At 45.0% G+C, this 19,094-nt stretch overlaps 2 protein-coding genes across 3 annotated transcripts in view; one reads left to right on the top strand and one right to left on the bottom strand.

Annotated features, from left to right (window-relative positions):
* Positions 1-9,430, bottom strand: part of SAXO3 (stabilizer of axonemal microtubules 3) — a 75,045-nt gene extending 65,615 nt beyond the window's left edge. The window contains exon 1 of the mRNA XM_056544857.1: positions 9,261-9,430. Coding sequence (XP_056400832.1) covers positions 9,261-9,275 — 15 coding nt within the window. The 5' untranslated portion in view covers positions 9,276-9,430. The remainder of the gene's footprint in view (positions 1-9,260) is intronic.
* Positions 1-19,094, top strand: part of LOC130294663 (protein kinase C and casein kinase substrate in neurons protein 1-like) — a 115,581-nt gene that overhangs the window by 28,373 nt on the left and 68,114 nt on the right. The window lies entirely within an intron of this gene.

Genomic DNA, 19,094 nt, shown 5'->3' with positions numbered 1-19,094 from the left:
GAAGACAAAGGCAGAAGTGGAGAACTGTTCTGGAAGAGTTATTGCAGCACTAGCTGTAGAGGGTGATCACATTCTGCACCCAGAAATAGAATATAGGGGCTGTGCTCGAAATGTTTGCTTATTTATAGTGCCCATATATTCAATGGTGCTGTAGACAGAATGTAAATCCCTCCCAACAGTAGCTGTGTACGGACAGAGGAGCTTACGGTCTAGTACACCGTATTTTTTGCCATATAGGACGCTCCGGCATATAAGACGCACCCAATTTTAAAAGAGGAAAATCTAGAATACAATGTAAAGTATAGGACAGTGATCTTCAACCAGCGGACCTCCAGATGTTGCAAAACTACAACTCCCAGCATGCCCGGACAGCCGTTGGCTGTCCGGGCATGCTGGGAGTTGTAGTTTTGCAACATCTGGAGGTCCGCAGGTTGAAGACCACTGGTATAGGAGGTAATACTCACGTGTCCCCGCCGCTCCGGACCCGTCACCGCTCGTCACCGCTGCCCTCCATCGCTGTCGCCTCGTCCCCGGGGTGTCCCCGTCGCTCCGGAACGTCTCTGCTGCCCGGTATCCTCGCTGTCCGTCGCCGCCATCACGTCGCTACGCACGCCGCTCCTATTGGATGACGGCGTGTGCGTGACGACGTGATGACGACGAAGGAGAGCGCCGGCCATGCAGGGGATCCCGGCACGGAGCAGACACCGAGGAGGCAGGTAAGGTCCCTCCCGGTGCAGCCAGGTTAGTGTCACTTTCCCTTCAGATGCGGCAGTCAGCTTTGATCGCCGCGTCTGAAGGGTTAATACAGGGCATCACCGCGATCGGTGATGTCCTGTATTAGCAGCGGGTCCCGGCCGTTGATGGCCGCAGGGACCGACGCGATAGGGGTGTATTCGCCCTATAAGACGCACCAACTCTTCCCCCCCAGTTTTGGGGAAGAAAAAGTGCATCTTATACGGCGAAAAATACGGTATATATACACATATATACGTTTGGGCAATTAGGGGTATTATAATGTAGCAACGAATACATTTATATATTATAATCGTTTTGCTATGACTGGCATTCATGGAAAATCTTAGTTAATTTACTGACAGTCACTAAAGTTCTTGGATGTATGCTCAGGACTAAGGAGTATACTGTACAGCAGAATAACTTAAAGGGGTATTCCGGTGGAAAACTTAAAAAAAAAAAAAAAAAAAAAAAAAAAAAAAAGAAATCAACTGGTGCCAGAAAGTTAAACAGATTTCTAAATTACTTCTATTAAAAATTCTTAATCCTTCCAGTACTTATTAACTGCTGAATACTACAGAGGAAATTCATTTCTTTTTGGAACACAAAACTCTCTGCTGACATCACGAGCACAGTGCTCTCTGCTGACATCTCTGTCCATTTTAAGAACTGTCCAGAGTAGGAGAAAATCCCCATAGCAAACATATGCTGCTCTGGACAGTTCCTAAAATGGACAGAGGTGTCAGCAGAGAGCACTGTGCTTGTGATGTTTGCAGAGAGCTCTGTGTTACAAAAAGAAAAGAATTTCCTCTGTAGTATTCAGCAGCTAATAAGTACTGGAAGGATTAATATTTTTTATTAGAAGTAATTTACAAATCTGTTTAACTTTCTGGCACCAGTTGATTTAAAAAAAAAAAAAAATTCCACCAGAGTACCCCTTTAAATTATGGTTAAACACATTTATCCAGTGTACAAATGTCATTGCTTCCTATCTACTTTGTCAGTGTGCAAAACTACAACTCCCATCATGCCCATGCTGGGAGTTGCATAACTGAAGTGATCGTAAAACAACTTTTACAACTACAACTGTGGAAAAAACTACAACTCCCAGCATGCCCAGACAGCCTTCGGCTGTCTGGGCATGCTGGGAGTTGTAATTTTGCAAGAGCTGGAGGCACACTGGTTGGGAAACAGGGATCTATGGCCAGCATAGCAGACAAATCCTATCCCAACCACTTGTATCTTATGTTGAAACAGCTGGAGGCCCCCTGGTTGAGAAACACTGACATAGTTGATAACTCTTAATTGGAATTATTGAATACAAGGCTAGAGATGGATTCGAAAAGAGAAGACTCAGTCTTTCCTTTCACACTAATTAGAGATGAGCGAACTTACAGTAAATTCGATTCGTCACAAACTTCTCGGCTCAGCAGTTGATGACTTATCCTGCATAAATTAGTTCAGCTTTCAGGTGCTCCGGTGGGCTGGTAACGATGGATACAGTCCTAGGAGACTCTTTCCTAGGACTGTATCCACCTTTTCCAGCCCACCGGAGCACCGGAAAGCTGAACTAATTTATGCAGGATAAGTCATCAACTGCCGAGCCGAGAAGTTCGTGACGAATCGAATTTACTGTAAGTTCGCTCATCTCTAATACTAATCCTCCATTTATGATCTCTTCTTGGCTTTGCATTCAATAATTGCAATTAAAAACCTGAATGTGTGAACACACCCTAAAGGGATTTTCCACTGTTCTGTAAATTGAGTAACGTATAACAAAAAGTTCTTTTTTAATATACTTTGTATTTCAATTCCGCATCATTACTGAGATCTCTGCCTGCTGTCAGTGAATGAGAGCATCTTGTTTACAATATCTAAAAAGCCACACTAAATTATGAGTTTACTACAATTGTATTAAAGTCAAACAGTCCTATTTGAGCTAAACAGCTTGGATTCAGGAATGATACATTGTAACAAACTATCAGAACAGAAGTGAGCTTTGTGCTGATGGTGTATACAGGTTGTCTATACTGGAGGGAACTGTATCTACTGCTCAGATATGAGAGCTTTTAGGACTGTACAGTGATCCCTCAACTTACAATGGCCTCAACATACAATAGTTTCAACATACAATGGTCTTTTCTGGACCATCGTAAGTTGAAACCAGACTCAACATACAATGTACAGACAGTCCAGATCTGTGAAACGTGTCAATGGCTGGAAGAACCGACCAATCAGAATGGGCATTCACTGGTAAAACCCCTGTATTACTGAAGTGTATGCACTGACTGGTGTCTGGTAGCGCCCCCTACAGTATAGGGAGGTATTACATGTTCTGTACTCTTTACCTGTACCAGGGTTAGCTGCTACTTTGGACGCCAGGTGAGAGCGACTCCATGTTACTTTTTTAGGACATTGTGTGTACTGTATAGGACCCTGAAGAAGCTCCTGTCCTCTACATAGACCAGTGTTTCCCAAGCAGGGTGCCCCCAGCTGTTGCAAAACTACAACTCCCAGCATGCCCGGACAGCCTTTGGCTTTGGCTGTCCGGGCATGCTGGGAGTTGTAGTTTTGCAACAGCTGGAGGCTCCCTGCTTGGGAAACACTGACATAGACCGTGATTTACAGCTCTCAGCAGATATTTCTTACTTTTATATGTAAGGATTTGCTTTATCTATATTAGTTATCTACTTATTTTTCTTTAATTCTCACTTTTCCCTATTTTTGGATGACATTTTGGTGCCTTCAGAACCAATTACCAGGTTTCCATAGAGTTCTGGTCTCAACATACAATGGTTTCAACATACAATGGTTGTCCCGGAACCAATTAATATTGTAACTTGAGGGACCACTGTATAGGTTTTAATTCATTGACAGCAAACAGAGATCGTGACAGTGTTGAGAAATGGAAATAGAGCATGTATCAGAATTTAGTTTGTTGGAAAAACCCATTTGAAGTGTATTCTTAAAATGTGCTAAGCTTGGTAAAAAACATAAAAAAAAAAAAAAACTTTTATTTACCTTTCTTGCTCCTGCTGCCACCATTGTTCTCCCAATGTTGCACAGCCCCTGGTTGGAGTTGACACATGCATTTTCGGCACAACCAGTCGATGAGATGGGGCATTACTAGGGCTGCTGATTGGCTGAGCAGGCAGTGCATGTGCTGACCCCAAACAAACCAAGCAATGGGCCATGGAAGAACAGTGGTGGGAGCAAGGAAGTTAAAGGAGTAGTCCAGTGGTGACCCAGTGGTGAACAACTTATCCCCTATCTTAAGGATAGGGGATAAGTTGCAGATCGCGGGGGGTCCGACCGCTGGGGCCCCCCGCGATCTCCTGTACGGAGCCCCGACAGCCCGTGGGAAGGGGGCGTTTCGACCTCCGCACGAAGCGGCGGCCGACACGCCCCCTCAATACAACTCTATGGCAGAGCCGAAGCGCTGCCTTCGGCAATCTCCGGCTCTGCCATTGAGATGTATTGAGGGGGGTGTCGGCCGCCGCTTCGTGCGGGGGTCGACACCCGCTATCTCGGCGGAGAGCCGGGGCCCCGTACAGAGAGATCGCGGGGGGCCCCAGCGGTCGGACCCCCCGCGATCTCAAACTTATCCCCTATCCTTAGGATAGGGGATAAGTTTTTCACCACTGGACTACCCCTTTAAGTATATGATCTCTGAATTCCACTTTCTGGTCTATTTACACGTACAGTTACCTGCACATTTGTCTCTAGACCTGCAGTCAGGTCGAGGCTTGTGTCTATAATATGTAAAGTTTCAGTTTTTTGGAACGCTATATATTCCTACATAGAGCAATGGCTAATATATATATAATTAATTAGGAATCTTTTGTTTTCTAATACACTGCTCAAAAAAATAAAGGGAACACTAAGATAACACATCCTAGATCTGAATAAACTAATCGTATGAAATACTTTCCTCTTTACATAGTTGAATGTGCTGACAACAAAATCACACAAAAATTATCAATGGAAATAACATTTATTAACCCATGGAGGTCTGGATATGGAGTCACACTCAAAATCAAAGGGGAAAACCGCACTACAGGCTGATCCAACTTTATGTAATGTCCTTAAAACAAGTCACAATCAGGTTCAGTAGTGTGTGTGGCCTCCATGTGCCCGTATGACCTCCCTACAACGCCTGGGCATGCTCCTGACTCCTGGACAGTCTGTGGTGCCACGTGGTGTTGGTGGATGGAGGGAGACATGATGTCCCAGATGTGCTCAATCGGTTTTAAGGTCTGGGGAACAGGCGGCCAGTCCATAGCATCAATGTCTTCCTCTTGCAGGAACTGCTGACACACTCCAGCCACATGAGGTCTAGCATTGTCTTGCATTAGGAGGAACCCAGAGCCAACCCCACCAGCATATGGTCTCACAAGGGGTCTGAGGATCTCATCTTGGTACCTAATGGCAGTCAGGCTACCTCTGGCAAGGACATGGAGGGCTGTGCAGCCCCCCAAAGAAATGCCACACTACACCATTACTGACCCACCGCCAAACTGGTTATGCTGGAGGATGTTGCAGGCAGCAGAACGTTCTCCACAGCATCTCCAGATTCTTTCACGTATGTCACATGTGCTCAGTGTGAACCTGGTTTCATTTGTGAAGTGCACAGGGCGCCGGTGGCGAATTTGCTAATCTTGGTGTTCTCTGGCAAATGCCAAATGTCATGCACGGTGTTGGGCTGTAAGCACAACCCCCACCTGTGGACGTCAGGCTCTCATACCACCCTCATGGAGTCTGTTTCTGACCGTTTGAGTGGACACATGCACATTTGTGGCCTGCTGGAGGTCATTTTGCAGGGCTCTGGCAGTGCTCCTCCTGCTCCTCCTGCTCCTCCTTGCTCCTCCTTGTTAGCGTTCCTGCTGCTGGGTTGTTGCCCTCCTACGGCCTCCTCCATGTCTCCTGATGTACTGGTCTGTCTCCTGATAGCGCCTCCATGCTCTGGAAACTACACTGACAGACACAGCAAACCTTCTTGCCACAGCTCACATTGATGTGCCATCCTGGATGAGCTGCACTACCTGAGCCACTTTTGTGGGTTGTAGACTCCATCTCATGCTACCACTAGACTGAAAGCACCGCCAGCATTCAAAAGTGACCAAAACATCAGCCAGGAAGCATAGGAACTGAGAAGTGGCCTGTGGTCACCACCTGCAGAACCACTCCTTTATTGGGGGTGTCTTGCTAATTGCCTATAATTTCCACCTGTTGTCTGTTCCATTTGCACAACAGCATGTGAAATTGATTGTCAATCAGTGTTGCTTCCTGAGTGGACAGTGTGATTTCACAGAAGTGTCATTGACTTGGAGTTACATTGTGTTGTTTAAGCATTCCTTGTATTTTTTTGAGCAGTGTATATAATTCAGGGGTGCAGCTATGGGGAAAGTAGCCCGGCATGTGCCTAAGGTGCTGAGTGCTGGAGGGTGCCACCAAACCATTGTTCCTTAGCCAGAATATTTAGATACAGGGTTAGGGCAGCAAACCATTGCCCAGTGTAAAAGCCTAGCTACATCTCTATATAAGAGTAGATTAGCAAAGCTGTAACTTCCTTTATAGAGGATAGTATTATCGCCATATTCTGGATGCACATCAGTCAATGTTAGTCTAATGTGTAATGGATTTATGCTGAGCTGTGATTGGTTATGGGCAAAACCAGACATTTGGGACTATCTATGTAGAAACTGATCCATGCCTCTATTTCTCATGGGTTTTGTGGTAAATATATTTTCTTAACAGTCCAATCCAGTCCAAGAATTCAATGATACATCTCTAGGACATTTTTATTGTTCACTTACAACATTAGGGTAGAGTCAAGGAAACCGCTACACAGTGGGAAATACGCAGAATATTCTACTATAAGCAAGGCCTGGCGGCAGCCCTGTGTGCGCAGTAAAGTTCGGAGGAGGGCCCAGCACGCACACATGACTGACACGTGGGTCCGCCTCCAAACCTCCCTGCACACAGGGCTGTTGTCGTGTAGCCCTGTGTGTCTGCTCATAGAAGAATATGCAGCGTATCTGCTATGTGTGACCCTACACTTAGGGGGAGATTTATGTTAACCTGTCCAGAGGAAAAGTTGCTGAGTTTCCCATAGCAACCAATCAGATCGCTACTTTCATTTTTGAAAAGGCCTCTGAAAAATGAAAGAAGCGATCTGATTGGTTGCTATGGGCAACTCAGCAGCTTTTCCTATGGACAGGTTTTCACAAATCTCCCCCTAATTAGAATCCTAAATTTGGGGATATTTTAAGCTCAGCCCACAATATGCCTAGAAATACCTGAACGCTGCTTTGTATACAGATCTACATAAGCTCCACCTCATTATCCTATTCATGAGATAACCCTACAAAAAAAAAAAAACAAGGTCGAAAGGTGTACGTTTATCACCAATTCTGTTGTTACCGTTTTATTTATACGGTTTTATTGTTACCAATTTTTATATGGTTTTATACCGGTTTTTAGGGTGTGTTCACACCACGATTTTACTATACGGTTTCGGCATACGGTTTCATAAAAAAACATATGCAACCGTACAGAAAACCATGCCCATAGACTTCCCATTCAAAACCGTATGCACCATAATGTATACGGTTGTCTCCGTTTTTCAAACCACACGGTTTTTTACTTTTTTTTTCCAGACAGAAAACCGTGGCCTACAACGGTTTCTGGTCCGGGTTAAAAACTGTATTAAACTGTGTACTTTTTTTTTTTTTTACATGGGAGTCAATGGGAACCGTACAGAACCTTATGTGCGTACGGTTCCATCCGGTTTTCACCATATGGTTTTTGGCTTTGTTCAGTTTTTTTTCTTGGAATTTCAATCAAACAAGTGAAACTTTATTCATAATGGAGTGAAAAGTTAAAAACGTATATGTATGCAACCAGACATCATTTTTCAAACCGTATACCGTTTTCAACCATATACCGTCCAGATAACAATTTGTACACATGTTTTGAAACAATTTAGTCAGGTTTTGAGGAATCAGACCTGATACAAAACTGTATTGCAAAAACGTGGTGTGAACTCAGCCTTATACCAAACTATGAGTTGTTTCTCGTAGCAACTAATTCTTTTTCAAACTTTGAAATACTGTATGTTGTTAAAAATCTAACGGAGTCTCATTTTAGAAACTTTTCAAAAACTATCATTGTTGCCCATACTAACCAATCAGAACGCCGCTTAGATTTCACCACAGCATTTAAAGAAAATGAAAGTCGATTGGTTGCTATGGGCAACAAAGACAGTTTTTCCACTTAGACAGTTTGGATAGGTTTTCCCCTTTTATATGTACTGTAAGAGCTCATTCACACTACGGAATCTCCGGCCCAGAGACAAAACAAGCTGGTGCTAGGTTCACTCCGAACTGACGGCAATAGATGGCAATGCATTTCAGAGCGGACTCCACTGAAAAAAAATGTAATATGTACATTAGTTTGGTGTACTTCGTGATACCGCTCAGAAAATCCGTAACGTGAATGGGCCCTTAAAGGGATACTCCGGTGGAAAACTTTTTTTTTATAACTGAACCAGTGCCAGAAAGTTAAACGGATTTGTAAATTACTTCTATTAAAAAATATCAATCCTTCCAGTACTTATCAGCTGCTAAATGCTCAACAGGAAGTTCTTTTCTTTTTGAATTTCCTTTGTCTGACCACAGTGCTCTCTGCTGACATCTTGGGAACTGTCCAGGCCAGGATAGGTTTGCTATGGGAATTTGCTCCTACTCTAGACAGTTCCTAAAATGGACAGAGATGTCAGCAGAGAGCACTGTGGTCAGACAGAAAGGAAATTCAAAAAGAAAAGAACTTCCTGTGGAGCATATAGCAGCTGATAAGTACTGGAAGGATTAATATGTTTTAATAGAAGTCATTTACAAATCTGTTTCACTTTCTGGCACCAGTTCATTTAAAAAAAATGTTTTTCAGTGGAGAACCCCTTTTAAGAATCTACTTGGTTGTCATGGGCAATGCAATTACTTACTTTGACTAAATAGTGGGATTTACCCCTAGCAACCAATCAGAGCTCGGCTTTCGCTTTACCACAAGAATTTGAGAAAATGAACTGTGATTGTTTGCTATGGGCCAATCAGACAGATTGATATATCTGGGCTACAATTTTTTTTTTTTTTTCGCTACCCCCTGATGTTTTTGATGTTTATCATGGTTCTGCACCTCGTGATATGAAGTCATCGCAAGTGTCGCGCACATGTTTGCCGGATTGTAGCAAACTACTAGAGCGGTGTTTCCCAACCAGGGTGCCTCCAGCTATTGCAAAACTACAACTCCCAGCATGCCCGGACAGCCTTTGGCTGTCCGGTCATGCTGGGAGTTGTAGTTTTGCAACAGCTGGAGGCACCCTGGTTGGGAAACACTGTAATAGAGAGATTCATGCAGCTGTTGCTGATGTATTTAGCCCACTGGATAAAATTGCATTGCAATGAGTTTCGAAACCTTTAGATCGGGGGCAGTCTGCCCCTACGTTCCCGAGTATTATTGCCAGTACTTGCCCAGTTTATAGCCATGACAGAAGAGTTAAGTCGCTTTCACCCACTGTAAAGTAGGCCTTTCATGCCCCCGGGCTCTGGACGGATATTAAGTGGGAATTCCATAGGCAGCAGTTGTCCAGTCTCAGAGTTAGCAGTTTAGATCATGTACAGTGATCAGACAAAGGACGGTATTCTCCGAGTCCGAATAAAAAAAGAAAGTGTCTGAGAAGCATGAAAAAAAAATTACGTAAACAGGGCGTGTCTCTTCATTTAAAGGGATACTCCGGTGGAAAACCTTGCTGTTTTTTAATGAATTGGTGCCAGAAAGTTAAACAGATTTGTAAATTAGCAATGAAAAGAGATTGTCCAGCGAAAAGGATATTGTGGCAAAAAGAATTCTTCTTTATTGTATAAAAAGCCAGCATACAGGAACACACATGGACACTGTGACGCGTTTCAGGTGTCGTAGTGCACCCTTAATCGTATAGTCTTCATAAGTCAACTGGTGCCAGAAAGTTAAACAGATTTGTAAATGACTTCTATTAAAAAAATCTTTACCCTTTATCCTGTATTTTTTAGCGGCTGTATGCTACAGAGGAAATTCTGTTCTTTTTGAATTTCTTTTTTGTCTTGTCCACAGTGCTCTCTGCTGACACCTGATGCTCGTATCAGGAACTGTCCAGAGCAGCATAGGTTTGCTATAGGGATTTTCTCCTGCTCTGGACAGTTTCTGATATGGGCAGCAGGTGTCAGCAGAGAGCACTGTGGACAAGACAATAAAGGAATTCAAAAAGAGCAGAATTTCCTCGGTAGCATACAGCTGCTAAAAAGTACAGGAAGGGTAACTTTCTGGCACCAGTTGACTTATGAAGACCTAAAAAAAAATGTTTTCCACTGGAGTACCCCTTTAATGGTGGCAAAGGACCAACATTGGGATTTCTCTACATTTTAGGGTCAAAATATGCTGAAGGGGATTTTTGGGGGTCACACCCTGAAAAGGTTCCTTATGCCGTTCCTGTCCTGGCACAAATACGGTTTTAGCCGGATACAGATTTAGAAATCGGATCTGTGGATCGGAGGCACTAATCGTGATGTGAACACGGCCTTACAAATCAAAAAGTACTGAAACTTTATAGTATATGTGGTGTGCCACGGGGGTGCAATGTGAGGTGTATGGGGCAGATGTTGTAGTCCAGGGGCAGATGGTATTAACCCCTAAATGTTCATGACACCAGGGCCTGTAACCACCCAAAGGTAGCTCCGCTAGTCCTAGTTAGGCAGGGGCAAATAAGAGTCCAAGGCCAGGTCAGGTTTAATGGTAGCTTTACTGAGCTAGACAGATGGTACAGTCTTTACAGCTAGGCCAGGATCCCAGAGAGGTGACCAGTAACACAGGGGACCTCGCAACTTGCTGGGACTTGCAGTGACTTTGACAGACTTTAGCACAGCCGCGCTGACTATAATAGACTTGACTGTAGATAGTGACAGCAGACAGAGATGACTTGACTTACTGACATGTGGCTGTAATTTAGGATTGAGGCCTCCAGATGTGCTGGACACTGGCTCTGAGACATCTGGACTGGATTTGACCTCAGCAGAGAATGAATCACAAGAGAAAGATTGTAGTACCTCCCCCTCTTATAAAGTGGGCTGAGCAAGGAGCCCATAGGTCAAGCTGCAGGTCACCTGGTTAGCTGGTGCTCTCTGGGTAACAAAACATGTGACTTGAACATGTGATGACAGTATCATGTTATTAACTCAAAGGACCTCAAAGGTCCTTTATACATAATACATATAACACTATGGGGGAGACCCTGCAGGAGAGCCCCTAGGACACAGAGGGACTCAACCTGACAGGGCCTAAGTACTGTGCGGGACTATATCTAATACTGGGACATCACATATACTTTCGGGAAAATGTTATCAGACCATGTGCAAAGAAGAGTGGAGCAGTTGCCCATAGCAACTTATAAAAGATTTCAACTTTTATTTTTTTAAAGGCCTTTAAAAAAAAAAAAAAAAGCGATCACAGTGGTTGCTATGGGCAACTGCTCCAGTCTTCCTTGATCTCCATTTCAAGATCTCTGTTTGCTGCCTGTGAACAAAATTATTCTTGTTTACATTCAGGGTCTGCAAACCGGTATATATCTAGTCCTGTCCTCAGCTGAGAAGTAAATACAGTATTGAGCCTAAACAATGCTCTGTGAGCTAAAGAGTCAGGACTCCTGGCTTTCAACCAACAATCTATCCATTGATTGACAGATTGTAGCAAACTGCTAGAGCAGTGTTTTCCAACCATGGTGCCTCCAGCTGTTGTAAAAGTACAACTCCCAGCATGCCCGCCTTTGGCTGTCCAGATATGCAGGAGTTATAGTTTTGCAACAGCTGGAGGCACCCTGGTTGGGAAACACTGTACTAGAGATATGTGTAGCCTTTGCTGATGTATTTAGCTCACAGAACTGAATATAATTGTGTAACGGTTTAAAGTCTTTGGATACACAGAAAACAGCATTGACAGCAAAACAATATCTTAAAAATGGGGAGAAATTGAAACACCGAGAACTTTCTGACACTATTTTAACAAAACTTTGCCACATGCTATTGTGCGCAGAATAGGGTGTCACCAATCGATTTTTTTCCCCTCTGTGGACAACAGAAATTTGCGTAAATTATAGTGGAAATATAACAGAAATTTTAGATTGTGGCACGTGGACAGCCTTATAGGCCCCAAGTTTCTACATAAACAACATCTTACTTTCGAGGTCTTCTGTTTAAAGAGGCACTCTACACATTTTTTTTACTGTCCAGGAGTAACATGCTGTAATTGAAGAGCTGTATAATGCGCAATTTATCGATGGTTTTATTTCCTGTTTACCATCGTGACCAGGGTTATAACTGTGTGGATTAAAAGTCACTTTCCGTAAGCTTCTCTAAAGATGCTCCATGTTAGTCTCATAGAGCTGCATAGGGAAGCTGACATCTGAGCTGGGGAAGCAGACTAAACTATTATTTTTGCCCAGAGTTCTGCTTTAAGATTGTGGCATAAAATGCCAGTTTCTACAAAACAATATACAGTGACCCCCCTGACCTACGATGGCCCCGACATACGATCATTTCAACATACAATGGCCTCTCAGAGGCCATCGCATGTTGAAGGCAGCATCAACATACGATGCTTTTGTATGTCGGGGCCATCGCATAAACGGCTATCCGGCAGCGCAGACTGCTTCAGCTGCCACCGGATAGCCGTTTACAGTGCCCCGTGTGGTCCGCTGACGATCACTTACCTGTCCTCGGGGCTCCGGCGCGTCCTCTTCGGGATCCCCTGCATTGTCGGCGCTCTCCATCGTCGTCATCACGTCGCTGCGCACGCCGTCCCATCATCCAATAGGAGCGGCGTGCGTAGCGACGTGATGGCGGCGACGGAGAGCGAGGATGCTGGGGAAGCAGAGGCCTTACCGGAGCGTCGGGGACACCCCTTGGACGCGCGACAGCGATGGAAGGCGACAGCCAGGGCAGCGGTGACGAGCGGTGACGGTCCGGAGCGGCGGGGACAGGTGAGTACAACTTCCTATACCAGTGGTCTTCAACCTGCAGACCTCCAGATGTTGCAAAACTACAACTCCCAGCATGCCCGGACAGCCGTTGGCTGTCCGGGCATGCCGGGAGTTGTAGTTTTGCAATATCTGGAGGTCCGCAGGTTGTAGACCACCTTCCTATACTTTACATTGCACGGATCCCTCAACATACGATGGTTTCAACAAACGATGGTCCGTTTGGAACGGATTACCATCGTATGTTGAGGGACCACTGTAGTTGCAGAATTCTTTAAAGGTGGCTCAAGTAGCTGAGTCGCTTATAGAAAATAATAATAATAATTATTATATTATTATTATTTTTTTTAAATTATTATTAATAATAATAATAAATATGTTTATAGCGCCAACAGATTCTGCAGCATTTTACAATTTTGGAGGTACAAATAAAGACAAGTATTAAACATTACAATATTACACATTTAAAATTTAAACAAGAGGAGTGAGGGCCTGGCTCCCGAGAGTTTACAGTCAATAAGAAATGGAGTTGAGGCAGAAAGTTGTTCATTGATACAGTGGTCCAGGCATGTTTTATAAATAGGGCAGGTGTATGTACCGTATTTTTCGCCGTATAAGACGCACTTTTTCTTCCCCCAAAAATGGGGGGGAAAAGTCGGTGCGTCTTATACCGCAAATAGACATTAAAACCTGTCCTATCGCGGCGGTCCCTGCGGCCGGGACCCGCTGCTAATACAGGACATCACCGATCGCGGCAATGCCCTGTATTAACCCTTCAGACGCGGCGATCAAAGCTGACCGCAGCGTCTGAAGCGAAAGTGACACTAACCCGGCTGCTCAGTCGGGCTGTTCGGTGCGGTAAAATCGCGGCGTCCCGAACAACTTACAGGACACCGGGAGGGACCTTACCTGCCTCCTCAGTCTCTGCTCCGTGCCGGGATCCCCTGCATGGCCGTCGCTCTTCTTCGTCATCATCACGTCGTCACGCACGTAGCGACATGATAGCGGCAACGGACAGCGAGGATACCCGGCAGCAGAGACGTTCCGGAGCGACGGGGACACTCCAGCATGTGGCGACAGCGATGGAGGGCGACATCCAGGGCAGCGGTGACGAGTCCGGAGCGGCGGGGACACGTGAGTATTACCTCCTATACCAGTGGTCTTCAACCTGCAGACCTCCAGCCAACGGCTGTCCGGGCATGCCGGGAGTTGTAGTTTTGCAAAATCTGGAGGTCCGCAGGTTGAAGGTTCAGAATCTTTTTTTTTCTCTAGATTTTCATACATTAATATGCCGGAGCGTCTTATCTGTGCGTCTTATATGCTGGAACGTCTTATATGGCGAAAAATACGGTAATTGTATTTCATACGATTAGTTCATTCATTCAGATCTAGGATGTGTTATCTTAGTGTTCCCTTTATTTTTTTGAGCAGTGTATGTTGAAATGACAAATGCCAAAACTGACAAATGTATATACTCTTCTTCAGTGTGTTATCTTTGCACTTATTTGAGAGTCACCTCTAGGGAGCGCCAAACAGGGTCTGTGTGCCTCATCATACATGGGCCTTATAGCAGTAGTTTGGCAATTGTACTTGTTCCAGACAGCTATAATGAATTTAGTCTAAGTGGAGAGAATAGGCCACTGCTTGGATACGACTCCAGGCAACATACCCAAGGCATCCAATTAGATGGATATCATGCCGAGAGGTCTTTGACACTACGTGAATAGCTCTGAAGAAGTCCCCCAAAGATACAGTACTCAGTGCACAGAAGTTGCCCTCCTTCTGGTATTGTAGCCAGGAAAATAATGTGATTTCTGTACAGTCAACACAAGAGAACTTGTCATTTCTCATTCCAAGACCAACCCCCCCCCCCCAGAATCATGTCAATATCCAGAGACCTTTAGGCTAGACTTCTGGCTGTGAGCAGAGGAAAAAGTAGATTTTATTGGGAAAGACCATTCTATTCACACCTCCTCGGCTGCAGTATACTTGAGATGTGGCGGAGAATTTCTATTCTCCATTTACCTCTCTACCCGTCTCCTCTCCTCCTACCGTGCCCCCAAGAACTCGCAAAAAGATAGAGCCAAAAACCCATTACAGTCATAAAAAGTCTAGTGCTAGTGGATTTTTCAATATTTCTGCACAGCTGTGAGTGTAGAGGAGACAAGTCCATTGTGATGATGGATGAAGTGATGGGGGTGATGGAAAAAATAAGCTAAAAAGCAAATGCGAACTATGACAAAGATTGGTTAACATCATAAAATGGAAAATCTGAAAAAGCTCCATGTAGTAAAGGAGAGGAAAAGGCACTTTAAGTTCAGATATCTGAAAAGTTTATGCAGCCGTCCAAACAGCATTTTGAGGGGTGCACATTGCTTCCACCTTCTTGCCATTGCTTGAGAAGGTTGGGCAGCAAAAAGGAATCTTAGACTGTCTCCCTATTCGTAGTTGTGGTGGACCACCGGGTGAATGGCGGGACTGTTGAGACCCAATTAGCTCCTAGCAGGCTATATCTACCCCTCCCCCTTACTACAATAAATAATTAAATAATAACGGACACTACAACAATTTAACTTTTCCGTGGGTGGGGATCGGCCACAGCTTTATTTATAAAAATTACTTATATAAATAACAATTTAACTGTAACAAAGACACCGATTGGCTTCTTACCAACCCGAGAGGTGCTGCCACACCGTCCTGTGTGGAGGTCTACCCCGGGTTGACCCCGCTTTCACCGTCTTCTTACCGCCAAGCTGTGATTTACAGCAAACAAAGATACAAAAAAGGGGAGGGAGGGCAAAACTCCGGGTCCTGGGCAGATTGAGGGGGGAAGGGAGGCACCACAGCTATAAATACCCAGGGGAGGGCCCCTGAAAGCCCGGGAAACTATTAAACCCCTGATTGGTGCACTCCTTCCCCTCCACCCATGGGACATACCACTATAGTTACGACAAGTCTTACAGGCGGAGGGAGGGTACTAAAAACCTTGCCTGTATATTTCTTAACCCCTTAACTGCTCACCAGTCAGGGGGCAAGCTAGTTATGCACAGCTTGCCCCTCCAGACCACAGGTGTAGCGGTGTAGGTTGGTGGGATCAGATGGTATTAAACCCGGGGGCTGGATGGTATTAACCCCTAGTGTTCGTGATGCCAGTGTGGTTTTTGGGTTCCGGAACACCACACGCCCGGATTCTCCGCTATCCCAATTGCTAGTAGTGAAATGAGAGTCCAGAACCAGTTATGTTCAAACCAAGGTTTTACTGAGTAGAAGACAGGTGTAATTATTAGGGATCGACCGATATCGTTTTTTAGGGCCGATACCGATAATCGGTGGAGGTTAGGGCCGATAGCCAATTACTTATACCGATATTCCGGTATAAGTTATCGGCTATTTATCCCCCCGCGACACCACTGCAGATCATTGATTTAAAGCGGGCGCTTTAAATCAATGCACTGCAGTGGCTTTTGCGGGGCCATAGACCGCCGCCGCCACCACCCGCTTCTCTCCCCCTACCTGTCAGGGTGGTCCGGGCCATACTTCCTTCCTGTAGTGTCTGGCGGCATTCCGGGTGGAGAGTGAACCAGTCCGGGCTGTCCTTCTTCTCTGGGGGTCATCTTCTCCACTACGGGCAGGCTCCGGCCTAGTAACGCAGCATAGACGCCGCTGCGCAATGACGCCCATGCGCAGCGACGCACCTGACGTCACGGCGTAGCGGTGCGGGGGGGCGGTCGCGGTGTGGTGCGGCGGGTCGGGGGGGCGGTCGCGGTAATTGCCGATACCGATAATGCCCAAAATCGTGATTTTCGGCCGATAATATCGGCCATACCGATAATCGGTCGATCCCTAGTAATTATCTTCACAGCTAAGGCCAGATTTCCCAGAGAGGTGGCCAGGCCCCAGGAGATCGCAGCTTGCTGGACCAATACTTATAATAAACTTGACTTGTAATTAGACTTGACTATGTGCAGGATTTGACTAGTTTCAGTGACAGCCGACATAGACTTGAGACTTACTGGTGAGATGGTAACTTTGTGGCCTTCCAGATGCTGATCACTTGCCCTGAGTTCTCTGGTGGTTGCTATACTCAAAGAGGGTGATGGTACAAGAGCGTGAATTGTAATGGCCGCCCCTTTTATATACTGGGGGGCTGGACTAAAGCCCATTGGTCAAGCTGTGGGTCATAGGTTAAGCTGGTGCTCTCTGGGAGAACGTGACAACAAATCATGTGACTGCATAACATAACATGTGACAACTTACACACAGGTCCTTGAGACCTCCCACAGGTCCCGTAGACTATCTATGCAGAGGAATCCTGTCTAAGCATTAAAGTGACATACAGACACCTTTGTAAAAACCAACAAGGGGAGTCCCTGCAGGGGGGGCCCCAGGTCACTGAGGGACTCAACCTGACAGGGCCTACAGGTAGTACAGAACCATGTTCTGTACTGGGACATCACATAGTATACAGCAGCTAAGTACTGGAAGGGTTAAGATAATTAAATAGAAGTAATTTACAAATCTGTTTAACTTTCTGGCACCAGTTGATTAAATTAAATTTTTTCCACCGGAGTACCCCTTTAATACCAGTCATTTTGGCTTCCACCAAGCTTTCCTTGGAACGAAAAGAGACCTCTAGTTGCTCAGTTTGTCTAGAACAGTGTTTCCCAACCAGGGTGGCTCCAGCTGTTTCAAAGCTACAACTCCCAGCATGCCCGGACAGCCGAAGGCTGTCCGGGCATGCTGGGAGTTGTAGTTTTGCAACAGCAGAAGGTACCCTGGTTAGGAAACACTGATCTAGAAGGAAGGATATTTGCTGGTTGGTCCAGAGTAGAACTATAGACAGAAAGTTTATACTGTACCAACTAAATGACCATTTCATTCGGTACATTGAAGCTTTAGGCAGCATGTACTTGTTGACTTGCCTATTTTGCTAGAATCCAATGATTTGTAGATTTTTACTGGGGTCCACTGACAATCTAATCTATATTGATGCCTCCTGAATGTCTCTGGTGCAGATTTTTGATAATGCAAAAATTATTTAGGTTCATAATATAGCGGATGGCAGTGCTTAAATCTTGCAGTAACGCGTGGGAACGGAGTTCCTGCATTATTTTTTTTAACTGTTCCCATTAGTAGGAGTCCTGCAGGACCAGCCATTGAGTGGAAATCTTGGTTGCGTTCCCAAACTTTTTTTTTCCAGGACTTGAACCCTGGCGGATGATCTACGAAACTGAAGTACAGAAAGTTGCTTGCTGGGACTTTATATTGTAGAGCTGCTTAAAGGGGTACTCCACTGGAAAGCATTCTTTTTTAAATCAACTGGTGCCAGAAAGTTAAACATATTTGTAAATGACTTCTATTAAAAAAAAATCTTAATCCTTCCAGTACTTATTAGCTGCTATTTGCTCCACAGGAAGTTCTTTTCTTTTTGAATTTCCTTTCTGTCTGACCACAGTGCTCTCTGCTGACACCTCTGTCCATTTTAGGAACTGTCCAGAGTAGGAGAAAATCCCCATAGCAGAGAGTACTGTGGTCAGACAGAGAGGAAATTCAAAAAGAAAAGAAATTCCTGTGTAGCATACAGCAGAGGATAAGTACTGGAAGGATTAAGATTTTTTAATAGAAGTAATTTACAAATATGTTTAACTTTCTGGCACCAGTTGATTTAAAAAAAAAAAAAAAAAATGTTTTCCAGTGGAGTAACCCTTTAAAGGGGGGTTCTTCTAAACCAAAGAATTGATTGCCTATCCTCAGGATAGACCATCAATGTTTATTCAGAACAGTGGGAAACGAGAGGGGAGAAAAAGGTGCAGGGGGCGCTCCCTGAGAGAAATGTATTCACTGAAGTGCACCCGCCACCACACCAACAGTGATATACCGACCTTGGAGGGGCCGCACTGGGACCTGTGCAGCCCTAGTATTGGATGAGCTCCTGCTCTCCCACCGGCATCGAGCTCCTAAATAAGGAGCCGATATGCAATGTGAGGAGAAAGGGTGCAGACGCCAAGACAGGATCATCCTCCAGCTCTCCCACATTGAACATAGAAATATGAAAATTGTTAAGTGGACCTGAGGAAGGCATCAGTGGATGCCGAAACGCGTTGTCCCAATTTATATAGATAAAAATAGTTATCCTGCACCGCCTGAGTTTCTCAGTAATTTCACCATTCGAGCAGCGCCTCCACTGTACCGGCTTCTTTTCACCCTTTCTCCTCATATTCAGAACAGTATAAGGGCTTCACTTAAAGGGGTACTCCGCTGCCCTGTGTCGGAAGCTCTGCTCCCCAGCGTCTGGAAGTTT

The sequence above is a fragment of the Hyla sarda genome, chromosome 10 (genome assembly GCF_029499605.1).
Source record: "Hyla sarda isolate aHylSar1 chromosome 10, aHylSar1.hap1, whole genome shotgun sequence".
Taxonomy (NCBI): domain Eukaryota; kingdom Metazoa; phylum Chordata; class Amphibia; order Anura; family Hylidae; genus Hyla; species Hyla sarda.
This window is presented reverse-complemented; position numbering and strand designations above follow the sequence as displayed.